This window comes from Myxine glutinosa, chromosome 10 (assembly GCF_964187855.1).
Source record: "Myxine glutinosa chromosome 10, kmMyxGlut1.1, whole genome shotgun sequence".
Lineage (NCBI taxonomy): Eukaryota > Metazoa > Chordata > Myxini > Myxiniformes > Myxinidae > Myxine > Myxine glutinosa.
The window spans coordinates 115,766,363-115,781,515 of NC_136270.1; the positions used below are offsets into that span (position 1 = coordinate 115,766,363).

At 43.1% G+C, this 15,153-nt stretch overlaps 1 protein-coding gene across 1 annotated transcript in view; it reads right to left on the reverse strand.

The window, feature by feature from the left end:
• Positions 1-8,967, reverse strand: part of PRPSAP2 (phosphoribosyl pyrophosphate synthetase associated protein 2) — a 41,859-nt gene extending 32,892 nt beyond the window's left edge. Inside the window, exons 1-4 of the mRNA XM_068103451.2 lie at positions 8,639-8,967; positions 8,372-8,424; positions 7,464-7,530; positions 5,845-6,017 (exon numbers count right to left, since the gene is read on the reverse strand). Of these exons, the coding sequence (XP_067959552.2) occupies positions 5,845-6,017; positions 7,464-7,530; positions 8,372-8,424; positions 8,639-8,721 (376 nt within the window). The 5' untranslated portion in view covers positions 8,722-8,967. The remainder of the gene's footprint in view (positions 1-5,844; positions 6,018-7,463; positions 7,531-8,371; positions 8,425-8,638) is intronic.
• Between the last annotated feature and the right edge of the window lie 6,186 nt (positions 8,968-15,153).

The window sequence follows — 15,153 nt, forward strand, 5'->3', positions numbered from 1 at the left end:
ATGTTGGCGTTAAACTATGTTTTAAAACTAATTAAAACCATTTCATGTAAATAGAGGGGGGGGGTTGTCACTGTACTCGCAAGCCGTTCGCCGTTCGCTTTGGCGTTGCGAATGGACCAAAACATTTCATGGACCAAAACATTTCATGTAAAGCGTTCGCCGTTCGCTTTGGCGTTGCGAATGGACCAAAACATTTCATGGACCAAACCATTTCATGTAAATAGAGGGGGGGGATATAATTTTAGATATATATATAGTACGGGCATGCCCTAGTCTATCTATAATTCCAGTAATCTCTGTGTGTGTGTGTGTGTCTGTGTGTGTGTGTGTCTGTGTGTGTGTTTGTCTGTGACCGCTGTTTCTCGACAACTACCGGTCCGATATACTTTAAACTTGCCAGGTATATTGCTGGGGACCCGAGGATGTGCCTTTTCAAGGTTTGAAATTAATCGCAGAAGTAGTTACCGAGCTATGTCCAAAAAACGATTCAACCAATCAGAGAGCAGCGAGCTATCACGTGTGCCGAACGTGGCGAACACAATCTGCCTCGGATGGCACATTTGAGAGCGTATTCATTTATTTCCCGTCGGCAAACTATGTTGCCGTTAAACTATGTTTTAAAACTAATTAAAACTAATTTGCGATTCATCGTAACTGCGATTTGCGACCTTCCGGACAGTGAGGACTGCACTTCCGGCAGCCAATCACAGAACGCGTTATTGCGTAGGCGTGGTCGATGTGAGAGCGAGCCGAGCCCAGCGCGTGCGCCATTACGGTACGTAATTCGATTTCTTCCGGAGAAAATAATAATTTCTCGATTTCTTATGCGCATTATTTCTCCCAATTCAGTCAGAGCGAAGGGCGGAAGCGAAGAGCGTTGTTTTTTTTGTTTACGGGTGTACGGGCGGGGTAGAGCGTACGGGTAGCGTTTTTTTTTTTTTTTGGCACATTTGAGAGCGTATTCATTTATTTCACGTTGGCAAACTATGTTGCCGCTATGTTGGCGTTAAACTATGTTTTAAAACTAATTAAAACTAATTTGCGATTCTTTCGCTTTCCTGCGCATTTGTGCACGCTATGGCGATTTCTTTACCAAACTCCGCAAGCCGTTAGCTTTGGACCAAACCATTTCATGTAAATAGAGGGGGGGGATTGTCACCGTACTCGCAAGCCGTTAGCTTTGGACCAAACCATTGCATGTAAATAGAGGGGGGGGGGATATACTTTTAGATATATATATAGTACGGGCATGCCCTAGTTCATTTGAAATTCCATTATCACTTTGAGAACTACAACGGCACTTGGTAGAGTGCATACCTCCACCAAGCTGAATAGTTTAGGTTTTGTACCCCACTGATAGGCCAGATCCGGATCCGGATGTGAACCAAAATCATATTGGTTTGTTCTTGTGGCCTAACCACCTCATCCACCGAGTTTTGTAATAATCTGTCCACAACTTTTTGAAATATCATGCTATGTATCATTTTTGGCCCGATCACTCAATGGTGAAAAATCACTTGAAAAACAAGCATTCTGAGCTATAACACTTCCGCACTTGCAGCTTGCAGCTTGCACCCCTTGCAGCATGCAGCTGTCAACTCGTGCAAGCTGCAAGCCCCTCCTGGCAGTCTGTCGTCCGGAAAACTGTTGGGGAAATTACCAAGGGTTATTTATCCACAGGTTCTGAATCGTTCCCAATCGCTAATTACCTCAGGACGGGCTCACCTGTGATTCGCACTCGGGACTTCGATTTATACACCTTGCAGACAGGTCAGCAGAAGCACGAGAAAATAAGTTGTTGATAAAGAACCTTTCGAGTCGCTAAATATCAGTAATTTATTATATTTTCCCGGTTCACGATCAATGATCGATATGTATATATATATATATGTTGCTCGGCTTGGCTCCGCCCCTCCCGAAAGCGTGCGCTGTGTCGCGCTGTTGACATTCGCCAGACGAGGCTGAGGGCGCGCGGTGCGGCTTGAGGAGAACTCTAGAATAAACAAGAGATATCCTTTTTTCTTTTTTTTTAATTTTTTCGTTTAATTAACGATTTCTGCCAAACCACGCGCCCTATCGCAAATTCCAAAAGGACATTTTAGTAGATTGACATACTGAACAGATCTTTGAAGTTTCCCCTCGATTGGATCAAAAATGAGGGAGGAGCTCGGTTTTAAAGGTTCATGCTTTAAAACGTCATAACTCTGAAACCACGTGACGCATGACGTCATGCTCGCTGACTTTTTTGTTCGTCATGGGTATGCGATTCTGTCTGCAAAGTTTGGCCTCGATCTGTTCAGCCATTGCAGAGAAAAAGGGGTTTTCATGTTGTCACGAAAAACAATATGGCGGCCGAACCACGTGACGTCATAATTACCATTAAAATATTCTACAGACGGAGTCCCTCCTATGGTGAAAATTTGATCTCAATCGGTCCAATTATTGCAGAGAAATTGGTTTTTAAAGGAAATTAAAACTTAAAATGGCAGAGTTAAGGATCATTAGAATTATCAGAATTCCCAAAGTTCAAAGTGCCATAACTTTGTCAAAAATGATCGAAACGTCGTGAAGTTCGAACTTGATCTGTAACTTATCATGAGGAAACCATGTGCAAAGTTTGAAATCATTAGCATTAAGGGTTTCGGAAAGAAGTCCGGAAAACTGTTCTTTGCGTGACGGACTGACGGACGGACGGACGGACGGAGTGCAAACCTATAGTCCCCTCCGGTGTACACCGGTAGGGGACTAACAAGCATTCTGAGTATTGCGCTGTAATACATGTCCCCTACCGGCAGTCTGTCGTCCGGAAAACTGTTGGAGAAATTACCAAAGTTCAAAGTGCCATAACTTTGTCAGAAATGATCGAAACGTCGTGAAGTTCGAACTTGATCTGTAACTTATCATGCGGAAACCATGTACCAAGTTTGAAATCATTTGCATTAAGCGTTTAGAAAAAAAAGTCCGGAAAAGTGTTCTTTGTGTGACGGACAGACAGACTAACGGACGGAGGGACGGAGTGCAAACCTATAGTCCCATCCGGTGTACACCGGTAGAGGACTAATAAAAAAGAAATCTCGTATCCGGATCTTCACCAAAATAGATTTCATTCGTCATTGTCACACACCCAACTTGTACACCAAGTTTCATCTCAATCCATCCATAACGTTTCGAGATACCATGACATACAGACTTGGCATTTAATATGGAATATTTTTTTTGTGGGGGTGAACTTACTTTTCAAGATGACTTAGAACCAAAAGTTCATTGGAATTATGTTGAAATTATTCTAGATTTTGTTAATGTGACCTTTAAAAGAAACAAAAACCACATTTAACATTTCGAAGCAAATAAATTGATCCTTGAAAGTGATGTAAACTGATATCGAACTCAATTCATGGACAGTACTGTGTTAAACGTCTGTACGTTTTCCAGCAGTATCTCTTTATTTTGCACATTAGCCAAATTATTTTTCAACAAAAACAAAAGCTAAATTATGACTGGGATTACGGACAGTAAAATTACAGTTCAGTACTTCGTGTAACCCCCACGAGCATTCAGGAGAGCACGTACACGCCGAGGCATGCTGTTCACGAGATTTTCCAAGGTTTGGACAGGAATCGCTTGCCATGCAGTGACAATAGCCTGCTGCAATTCACGCAGAGAGGTCGGCTGCTGGTCCAAGTGGTGGATTTGACGCGTTAATTCTGCCCACAAGTTCTCTATCGGATTCATATCTGGGGACGTGGCAGGCCACTCCATATGCTCTACACCACGGTCAGCAAGAAAGTGTTGGATCATGCGATCACGATGAGGCCGTGCATTGTTATCGTGGAAGACAAAGTTTCCTCGAAAGGTTGCACGAGCAAATGGAAGCAATGTTTCTTCCAGAATGGCCCTGTACTTGAACTCGTTCAGGTTTCCATTCAGAACAACCAGGTCAGTTTTGCCCCCTGCATGAAAAGCAGCCCAAACGGTCACCCCACCACCTCCAGCTTGGACTCATGGCACGATACAATCTCGTTGTGGGCTTCATGCACTTGTCTGCGCACTCGGACGTGGCCATCTTGACGATAGACCAGAAATCTAGACTCGTCACTGAAGGTCACGTGATTCCAGTGTCCTGGCTGCCATTGACGGTGCTCTCTGGCCCACTGCAATCGGCGCTGGCTGTGTTGTCTGGTCAGGCGTGGCTTTCTCAGGGGATGCCTGGCACGATAGCCTGCTTGAACCAGTCGTTGGTTGACTAGCCTTCTGGATACAGGCACATTTGTCAGTTCCTGCCACTCTTCCCTAAGCCGATTAGCTGACTTGGTACGGCCATTGCAGACTAACCGGTGCAGCTGGCGATCATCTCTCCTTGTGGTTCTGCGTGGACGTCCTGGCCTCGGTATTGGAGTAGGGACACCCTTCTGAGCATTTCGTTTCAGGATCTTTGACACCTGACGCCATACTGCCGAGCAATAGCACGCTATTTCATGCCAGAATTTCGTAAAGCCACCACTCCATGACAAACAGCATTGTCAAGTTGACGGAACATCTCCAGAGGAATTGGCAATAACTTTTGTAGACGTGCAGCAGTTGTTTTCCACTAATACAGAACGCAACAACCCTTATATACCCAATTGTGAAGCCAATCGTCAAATGTACCTGTCCTTAAATTTTGTCACGCCACCTGTGATATAATCCTGTTATTGACTTCTTGCTGCGAAAGACAATCAGTGACATGGTTCTTTCAACAAAGACATCACCGAAGGCTAAAAGAAACTCACCAGATTGATATACTGAGTTCAGAAAGTAAACCCGTCAAGAAAAAAATATATATTCCATATTAAATGCCAAGTCTGTATATAGTTTTTGGCCCTATGTCTCAATGGTGAAGAATCACTTAAAAATTGTAGTATCAGATCCCGGATACGGATCTTCCCCAAAATCTAATAATTTCATCATTGTCACACACCCAACCTCTCCACCAACTTTTGGTCAAATCCATCCACAACCTTTTGAGATATACTGTTCACAAACAAACAAACAAACATACAAACAAACGAACAAGAAAGATGTTGTACAGAGCACGATACTTGTAAAATCCCAAAAACAAATTTGACCTTAAAAATAATTGGTGCTTGAATTCAAAGAACAAATACGCAAATCCTCTTCAAATTTCAATTCAACTGGATGAAAATTGATGATTTTCGAAATTCTAACTATGTTGACGTTTTGACCTCAAAAATAATTGTTGGTTGAATTCAGTGACCTGATATGCAATTCCTGTTCAAATTTCAAGTCAATCAGATGAAAATTGAGGATTTGAGATTTGAGGATTTTAGCATTTAAATTGTTGACCTTTGGCCTATGTTGACCTTTTGAACTCAAAATCGATGGGCTTCTTCTTTATGACCAACTCCACCATGGGGTTAAAATTTTGTGACTATCGGTTTAAAGTTGTGACCTGTAGGCGATTGACATACAGTAAAACAGAACAACACACGTGAGCAACCAAAATGAAAAATCTTCGATTTTTACAAGTAACAGACAGGGGTGAAAACATATCATCCGTCCATCTTCGCTAGTGGAGGTAATAAATATATTTCTAAAATGTTCACTTTTGATTCTGAAACAAAAGTAAATGCATCCATAAGCCTAGGAGTTGTATTCTTTACCAACTGTGCTGTGATGGTGGTGATATGGTGGGGAGGGAGGGGTTCTGTTGGCCCCGTCATTTTTACGGGCGTTAAATTAGTGATTTGTATTTCATGGACTGTGAACATAAAATAGACCAAACCCATAATAATGGCAGAAATGTCAAATACATTCATCCAAATACATGCACATTGAGATACTGACCAGCCTTGCAAAGCATGGAAGCAAGGAGTTTGCATACGATGGAGCCACGCTTCCGCATCTTGCACTGCTTGCTGTATGGGAAGTATGGCACAACACCAATGATGTTCTGAGCCGACGCCGTCCGGCAAGCATAGGTCATGATCAAGAGTTCCATCACAGCTGTGTTTACATCCCTGAAGGAGAGGTGAATGATGCAACGGAGCTTCAGTGCAAATGTCACCTTTCCTGTCCCGTAAGTTAAATCATTTTAATGGGAATACCAAAAGCTGATCCAAGAACCATTGACTATTGTTCGGGATGAATACTCAAGATGAATAATATAAACAAGCATTCTGAGTATTGCGCTGCAATACATGTCCCCTACCAAAGTTCAAAGTGCCATAACTTTGTCAAAAATGATCGAATATACAAATTTATGCACGGTTGATGCTGGTTTTCAAACTTGATCTGAGGTATGCTGAGACACGTGTGTCACGCCTCGCCTCGTTGATAAGCCCGCAAGGTCGCCCCCGTGGAGCAGCCTGCATGTATTGCACTGTGTGAATTATATAAATTATTACCAACTCACGGTCTGAGGTACTACTACTAGCGAATCAAGAGATAACCTTTAAAAAATATATATTTTCGTTTAATTAACGATATCTGCCAAACCACGTGCCCTATCGCAAATTCCAAAAGGAGATTTTAGTACTGAACAGATATGTGAAGTTTCCCCTCGATTGGATCAAAAATGAGGGAGGAGCTCAGTTTTAAAGGTTCATGCTTAAAACGTCATAACTCTGAAACCATGTGACGCATGACATCATGACTTTTTTGTTCGTCATGGGTATGCGATTCTGCCTGCAAAGTTTGGCCTCGATCTGTTCAGCCGTTGCAGAGAAAAAGGGGTTTTCGTGTTTTCACGAAAAACAATATGGCGACCGAACCACGTGACCTGCGACGTCATAATTACCATTAAAATATTCTACAGACTGAGTCCATCATATGGTGAAAATTTTATCTCAATCGGTCCAATTATTGCAGAGAAAATGGTTTTTAAAGGAAATTAAAACTTAAAATGGCACTGAGTTAAGGATCATCAGAATTATCAAAGTTCAAAGTGCCATAACTTTGTTTAAAATGATCGAAACGTCGTGAAGTTCGAACCTGACCTGTAACTTATCATGAGGAAACCATGTGCCAAGTTTGAAATCATTAGCATTAAGCGTTTAGAAAAAAGTCCGGAAAACTGTTCTTTGCGTGACGGACTGACGGACTGACAGACTGACGGACGGAGGGACGGTGTGCAAACCTATAGTCCCCTCCGGTGTACACCGGTAGGGGACTAATAAAATGTAAATGTCATTTATCATTTCTCTGATATACTTGTTAAATATTTTGCATGCAGGACACTTTATACACTTGCGCAATCACATTTAATCCATCTATTCAGCCCAAAGTGAGTCTGCTGCAGTTTCCACATCACACATAACCTTAACAATTTGCATGTGCAATGAGAAATCTCACAAGGGATTTGCTCGGTTATGTTATGTAATTAGAAAGACAATCATTTGGGTATACATTACAGGAGGATTCAAATACATTACAGGAGGGACACGTCCTCAAATACATTAGATTACCTGGGACACGTCTGTATAATAAATACATCCTTCCCACGTACGGACTGCTGGATTTGAACCCTTGTCTCTACAGAAGGAAAAACATTTGCATTCGTCATGATCCAAGCATGGATGGAAGAATAAATAATTAAACTAGACAAGCACTCCTCGACGTCGTGACGTCGCTATGCCTCCACCCAAATTATTACGTACATCATTATACAATATACATACTTCTACCAAGTTTGACTTAGTTATATTCAGCCGTTCATAAGTTATCACAGTAACAAAAAAAAATTCCAGACTCTTACCTTTGATCTCTCGATGCCAAAATTTAATCAGTTCATCTTTGCATCATAATATATATTCATACCAAGTTTGGTCAAAATCCCATCACTAGTTCACATGTTAGTGCAGGAACACAATTTTTTAGCAAACGGGACCTCTGACCTTTGACTTGAGCCCATAATCTAATCAGTTAATCGTTGCATCACGATACATAACTTGGATCAACATCAGCACGATCAAACAATTATAGGTAATCTAGAAAAGACTTCAAATGGGGGTGGCATATATTTTGCCTTCAGAAAGTATTCACACCCCTTGACTTTTTCATATTTTCTTCAATCCACATCACAACCGTTACAAATGAGTGTTATCGGGGCTTGTTTCCGTCTGCCAGCATTTGTTGGTGGATGCTAAAGATCCCACGGTGTCCTTCGCGAAGAGTAGGCGAGCTATCGCCGGCATCCTGGCCAAATGACAAATTCCTGCCCTAATCAGTCAGCAGCACACCTGCGCCCTCAGACTAAGGTGCTACCCCGCAGCCTTGTGCTGCAAACAAACGAAGATTGCGACTTGTGGTGAGGAAGGTCAGACACCGGTGTACAATATTTGAAAGAACCATTGGTGGAAACTCCAGAGCTTACCTCTATTGCCCTCCTGAAACATCTGCACCTTTCCCAGCTCACTGCCGAGCCTCCTGAAAACGAGAAACCCAGTGCAGTTACTGATGATGACACAAATCGTACCTTTTACAAAATGCAATATTTACTATGAGTGAAAAGCAGACACGAGGCCTGAGGAAATCAAACCACTTTAAAACAACAACAACCCAAAAGAGGAGAAAATCTTCAATATCTCCACTCTACACACATTTAATAATTTATGTGAAGCACAGACGGAAGAAAACTCACTCGGCTATCCTCTTAGCCAGCTCGATGCAGGCGGAGTTCGAATTAGCGGAGAAAATCACAAAATCTCCTTTGCTGACGTTCATGGTTCTTCAAGACGTGCGAACACTTTGGCCGTGATTCTTCTTCACTCTACCGTTAGCTCGCGCCTACGCCTACCCTTCGCGCTCCGCCTCACTGCTCCTTGCTTCCCACGTTCGCCGGCGCCTCAAACTCGAAATACGTTCCTCACCTCATGATACAACCGTAATAATCTGAACTGTAATCACAATTATTATTATTATCCTGCCTTCGAGCGATTCGTTACTGACCCCTGTTTCATTTTTATGTGTGTTGTTTGATATCAATGCGACCTTTCTGAGGCGGTGTATGCTTATGTGATAGTGAATGGACCGCGAGTTGGATCATTACGATTAACCTCATTATTTATTCACTTTCATTTCAATCGAAATATGTTTTTGCGGATTTCTTCCTGCTTTTATGATTGGAATAGTATTCTTTATTTCATTTATCCGGTACGATGAATATTGGAGATAGTAACAGTAGCATGGGGCGGTGCATGGGAAGAGTAATAAATTTATTAGCATATTTAACCGCCAGATGAGCGCAGGGTTATCTGATCCTTCTGCTCAATGCTCGTTTTTCGGCTTGCATGAAAAATGTACGCATTCAATGATTGAATGAAATACTTAAAGTTTATCATTTACATCAAGACTTTAACACACAAGCACACGTTACAGAGTAAAATATATAACGCGTAAATGAGGTACCATTTACATATTACGTATGCAAGTGTGGTCATATCATTTTGCTTTTCTTGTGGTAATATGTAAATATGCTTCATCTTGGGTTTCTGGAAATGGTGGCAACCGGAAGTGACGACAGGAAGAGAGGGGATTCACGGTGTGATGAATGAATGGATTGACATGGATTCGAAAGCCTCAGACGTCTTTTCCTTATGTGTTAAACCAGTGGTTCTTAACCTTTTTAAAGGCGCCGAACCCTAATGAAACCCACCGAACACTCGCGGAACCCCTCAAATTTGACAAAGAAAAATAAGAAGAATTGCATCTTAATGCGTTTTCTGTTTGTTTTTTTTGTACACCGCTCCTTTCCTATGCCACCTCCAGGCATTGCAAATCGTCATTGCCGGGCACCAAAGGGGGCTCGGCAGTGACGCACGCTGAAAGAGAGTACTCAGTTTTCACTCTGGTTTCTTGTTTGTTTGTTTTCTTGTTTCCTTGGTTGTCCGGACGATATCTCAGCCATCCTTTGAGCTAGGAAGCTGAAATTTCGGCACAATAGTGAGCAAGTCCTTTGTCAAAAACGGTATTTTTTGTTTTTTGATTAATCAATAAATTGAGGAGTTATTTAATTATTAGCGATTAATTCAGTACTTATTTAATTAATCAAATTTCCTTTCTCTTCTGACCATTAACTCAGGCACCTTTTGAGTTAGGAAGCTGACATTTGGACATGCCAATGACCAGGTGATTTGGCTGCAAAGGATATTTTTGATTTATTAATTAATAAATTAATCGATTAATTATGTAATTATTTGATTAATGCCAAAAAAAAATTTAAATTTAAAGTTACAGATTCTGATGAAATAGTGGTAGTTTATGTGTTCTCTGACCAAATTGATTAATAATTTAATTTTTTAATGATTATTATTTATTTATTTTCATTATTAATCATTTATTTATTTTCTTTCTCATTTGGCCAATATCTCAGGCACCTTTTGAGCTGGGAAGCTAATATTTGGACATGAGTGACCAAGCGATGTGGCTATCAAGGATATTTTTGATTTATTGATTAATCATTTCATCTATTAATTATTTATTGATTAATCGATTAATTATTTATTGAGTAATCAATTAATTATTTAATTTTTTATAAATGACTTATTTAATTACATTTCTAAAAGATACATCTTCGGATGAAGCACTAGTGGTTTAGTTATGCGATTAGCCAATTGATTATGAAAATATTTTGTGATAATCTTTTATTGATTTTAATTATACAATTAATCAATCAATTAGTGTACACCTATCCCTCCCAATGCAGCCTCAATGAGCTGCACTGCGGTATTGCCGGGCGCCGGAGGCGCCCCGGCAATGCCGCGCTGCAGCATATTTAATTATTTGGCATGGGGCGGTGTACTTTGAATGTATGTGTACTTGTTTTGTTGTTTTTTTGTATACAAGATCGAGGCTCGTGAAAGAGCGAACATTAATCACACAGAAAGACAAACAGACACATAAAACAAACTAGAACGGGCACTCGGTAGAGCGCATACTGTTCTGTACTTGGCATGGGAGTGTAGGGAACAGAACAGTGAACAGTTTGGTGCTGATTTCATGCAAATCGGATAAGAATTGACCGAGTTATGACAAAAAACGCACATTTTGCAAGGTCGTGACCCCCCTGACCTTTGACCCCCAACCGCTAACAAGGGTAATGTCTTCACTGGGTCATGTCGTATATCACAAGATCGGGCATTGAATTCTGAACATTTTGGCATTAGTTGCATGCCAATTGGATAAAAATTGACCGCGCTATGGTAAAAATACGATTTTGACCTTTTCGTGACCTTGACCTTGACCTTTGACCCGATTGCTCCCAAAATCTAATCAAATGTGTCCCGTATAATAACCAATCATCCCACCAAATTTCATGCAATTCGGTTGAATACTTTTTGAGTTATGCGAATAACATACACACACACACACACACAGACATACAAATAAATACACAGCGATCAAAACATAACCTTCCGCTTTTGCGAAGGTAATAACATCGGGAGCGGTAGACAAGATGGGGAGAGAGGGGGAAGGACACAAACATAACATTTGAGAGCAGGGACCGAGAGACATGGAGACATTGAGAGATCTGTGGGAGGGAGAGGGCTTTGGGGGGGAGGCATGTGAAGGGGGGGAGGCATGTGAAGGAGGCGGGGGGGGGGGGGGGGAGAGGTATAAACATATGGACACTGCCAGGATTTCCAGGAAAGAAGTTGGAATTTCAAACAAGGTGGATCTGGGGTGAATTAGTGGGGGTAGAAAAGATCAAGGTTATGGATGGGGGAAGATAAGAGATGGTGGTGAACAGCTGTTTTAAAGACCTGGAGGGAGGAGAGGGATTGAAGGGAGTGTGGGAGTTTGTTCCACAGGCGGGAGAAAAGAGGAATGAAAGAGTGAAGGTGAGCAGAGAGCCGAGATTTCGGCAGTTTAACCATCAGAGGGTTGCTGGCAGATCTTGTGCGACCTGTAGGAATATTTGGGGGACAGAGCACAGAGAGAGCTGGGGGAGCAAGGCCGGAGAGGAGTCGGTAGAAGACAGAAAGGCCACCTACCTGCCTGCGGTGAGTGAGTGAAAGGCCCTCAGAGATAGCTTCATCGCGGGAGATTCCAATGATTTTGAAAGCTTTGGATTCAACAGCGTGAAGCCGAGCCAGGTGTGAGGCAGGAGCACCAGCCCATAGGGGAGAACAGTATTCCATTGAGCTGCGGATGAAAGCCTTGTATGTGGTGAGGAGCTCAGGTGTGCCGAGGAAGGACTTCGCACGACGGAGGATGCCCAGTCGGCGACTGGCTTTGGAGGCCAGCTTGGAAATGTGGTTTTCCCAAGAAAGATCATGGCAGATAGTGAGACCCAAAAGCTTGAGTGACAGAACTTCTTGGAGAGGATTGTTGAGAAAGTAGATGGGAGGGTTGTCCAGTCGATCTTTTCGGAGAGACATAGTAAGAGAGTGAGATTTGTCAGGATTGAAAGACATGTTCCACTTGTTTGACCAGTCTGTGATTTTGTCCATGTCTTCAGAGAGTGAGGAGGCTGCAGACTGCCGATCTGAGGGAAGAGGCATGGAGCGGCAGAGAGTGGAGTCATCAGCAAAGAGATAGAGAGGATTTTCCAGAGAGTCGGAGAGATCATTGATAAAGACCAGAAAAAGCACAGGGCCCAGCACACTTCCTTGGGGAACTCCAGCCTGAACAGGAAGGGGAGATGAGAGAAATCCATTCAGGGCCACACGTTGACTACGACCAGAGAGGAAGTCCGCAAGCCATGCATGGAGATTTCCATGGATACCATAGGAGGAGAGTTTGGTGAGCAGAGCTGGGTGCCAGACCGTATCAAAGGCCCGTGATATGTCAAGGGAGACAGCTCTGATTTCCTGTTTGGCATTGAGGACCTCCATCCATTGTTGAGACAGCAGAAGCAGCATGTCCAGAGTAGAGTGACCTGGTCTGAAACCAAATTGATGATCAGAGATCAAGCCATTGGAGAAGAGGAAAGATTTCATATCCGAAGCAATGATGGATTCCATGACTTTGCTGATAATTGGGAGCAGGCTGATTGGTCTGTAGTTGCAAGGATCTGTTTTTGCACCTTTTTTGTGTAAAGCGGTAATGTTAGCTGATTTCCAGGATGCTGGCAGATGACCTTGAGCAAAAGATAGGGTGAAAAACTGCACTCTACCGCCCAAGTGCGTTCTTCATTTCGGGAGGCGATCTGGGAAATGCGTGGTTTTGTTTTGGCAAGGGCCACCCTCAAATTATTTTCGCATGCAAGCCTGCTCCTTTTCTTTGTTTTAATGTCCACCAGTTTCGAAAACGCATGCGCGCAGAGATACTTTGTAACACACGGCGTGAGGATCTCAAGGGCAATTTTAGCGATGTGAGGATACCCTTCCATTTGGCGGCACCAAAACGTTGAGAGCGTTGTTGTGCCGAAGAGTTCTTGTTGAGTCTGGCTCTGCTGAAGTTCGATGAGGTCGTCGAGGTATGGGTCGTTGACATCTGCCGTTGCAACGTCGAAAGTAAACGGCTGCCGCACCCATGCTGGGTATTGCTCTTGGTCGGGGAAGTAGCCGTCGAATGACTTTCCCAGCTCATCCAAGTGCGTGGCAATCGTTTGCTTCAGCTCCCCTGGTACAGCAGTGCCTCCAACTTCAGACTCATCTTCGATCCCGCTCATGCACTCGTCCAGCAGCGAAAAGTTCGCGAAGTTGTCGTTCTCTGTTCGCCGCCTCCACAACGGTAACTTCTTTCGGAAAGCGCTCAGCTTTTCTTCAGATTCGATGACATTCACTCCACCACCCTGCATCTGGCAATTGAGATGATTGAGTGCGTCGAAGATGTCAGCCAAGTACGCCAAGGCGAGGATGAACTCTGACTCTTGGAAGTGCGTTGCATGGCAATGCTGGTGTTCTCGCAAAAACAGGGCTAATTCTACACGCAAGGCAAAAACGCGGCTCACTACCTTCCCTCGTGTTAACCATCGAACGTTAGAGTGGTAGAGAAGGACTTCAAATTCAGAGCCGATTTCATTGCACAGCTCTTTGAAGATGCGATGATTCCGAGCAAGGCTTCGAACGTAATTCACAGTTTCAACAACGATTTTCAGAACATTGGCCAGTTTTGGAGGCAGGGCTTTTGTTGCCAGTGCGTGTCTGTGCAGGACGCAGTGCGTGACGATGATGTGTGGTGCATCGGCCTTCACTAGCACTCCAAAACCGGAGTTTCATCCCAGCATGGCTGGAGCTCCATCCGAGCAAACTGCAGACACCATCTTCCACGAGAGGCCGTTGCTTCTGAAGAAGTCGTCCACAAGCTTCTTCACGTAAGCTGCCTTGGTCGTTGTTGTGAGAGGCTTGCAGAACAGAAAGTCTTCCTTGATCTCGTCTCCTTTGACATAACGTACAAATAAGATGAGCTGGCTCAAATTCGAAATGTCGGTGGTCTCGTCGAGTTGAAGGCTGCATTTCGTCGGGCTCGCGACTAAATCTGCAATGACCTGGGCGAGGATGTCGTCGATTCTGCATCTGATGGTGTCATTTGAGAGTGGAACGAGAGACAACTTGTTTTCAGCAGCTTTTCCCAGCATGATGTTGGCCATCTTCAACGCGGCCGGTTTGATGAGTGTCTCGCCAACGGTGTGCGGTTTGCCCTGCTTTGCGATCAGGTACACAACTTCATACGACGTGGTGAGGATCGGTTTGTCAATTGGAACGAAGCCGAGAGTGGGCAAGGTAGCACTTGCATCGAATCGGACTCTCTTCAATTTGAATTCATCCAGCGTTGCGTCTTTGTACTGCCCCTCGCCCTGCAGTTTTTTGAAGTGTTCCTGTAGTTTTGCTGGTGCTAGGCTGGAGTTGCTCAACTTGACATTGCAAAGCATGCATTGAGGACGCTGACTTCCGTCCCGTTCCGTCAAACACGTGAACCCGTACCGCACGTAATCCTCCGACCACTTCCTTTTTTTGTTGACATACTGCAAAAAACAAAAAAGAAGTAACAAACCTGATCTTAATTGAGTTCGGGCAAATAATTATATGACAAAAATAAAAAAAGGAACATGCTTAAATATAATCAGTACCCCTCTGAAAACTGAGAAATTTTAACGAAGAAAACATAACTTATAGTTACGATGACAGGATTTATTATCCACTCAACTCTATGTCACCTCAAATCCCATTATAATATTACATAGAAAACTGCGAATTGTTAGTTTTGAAT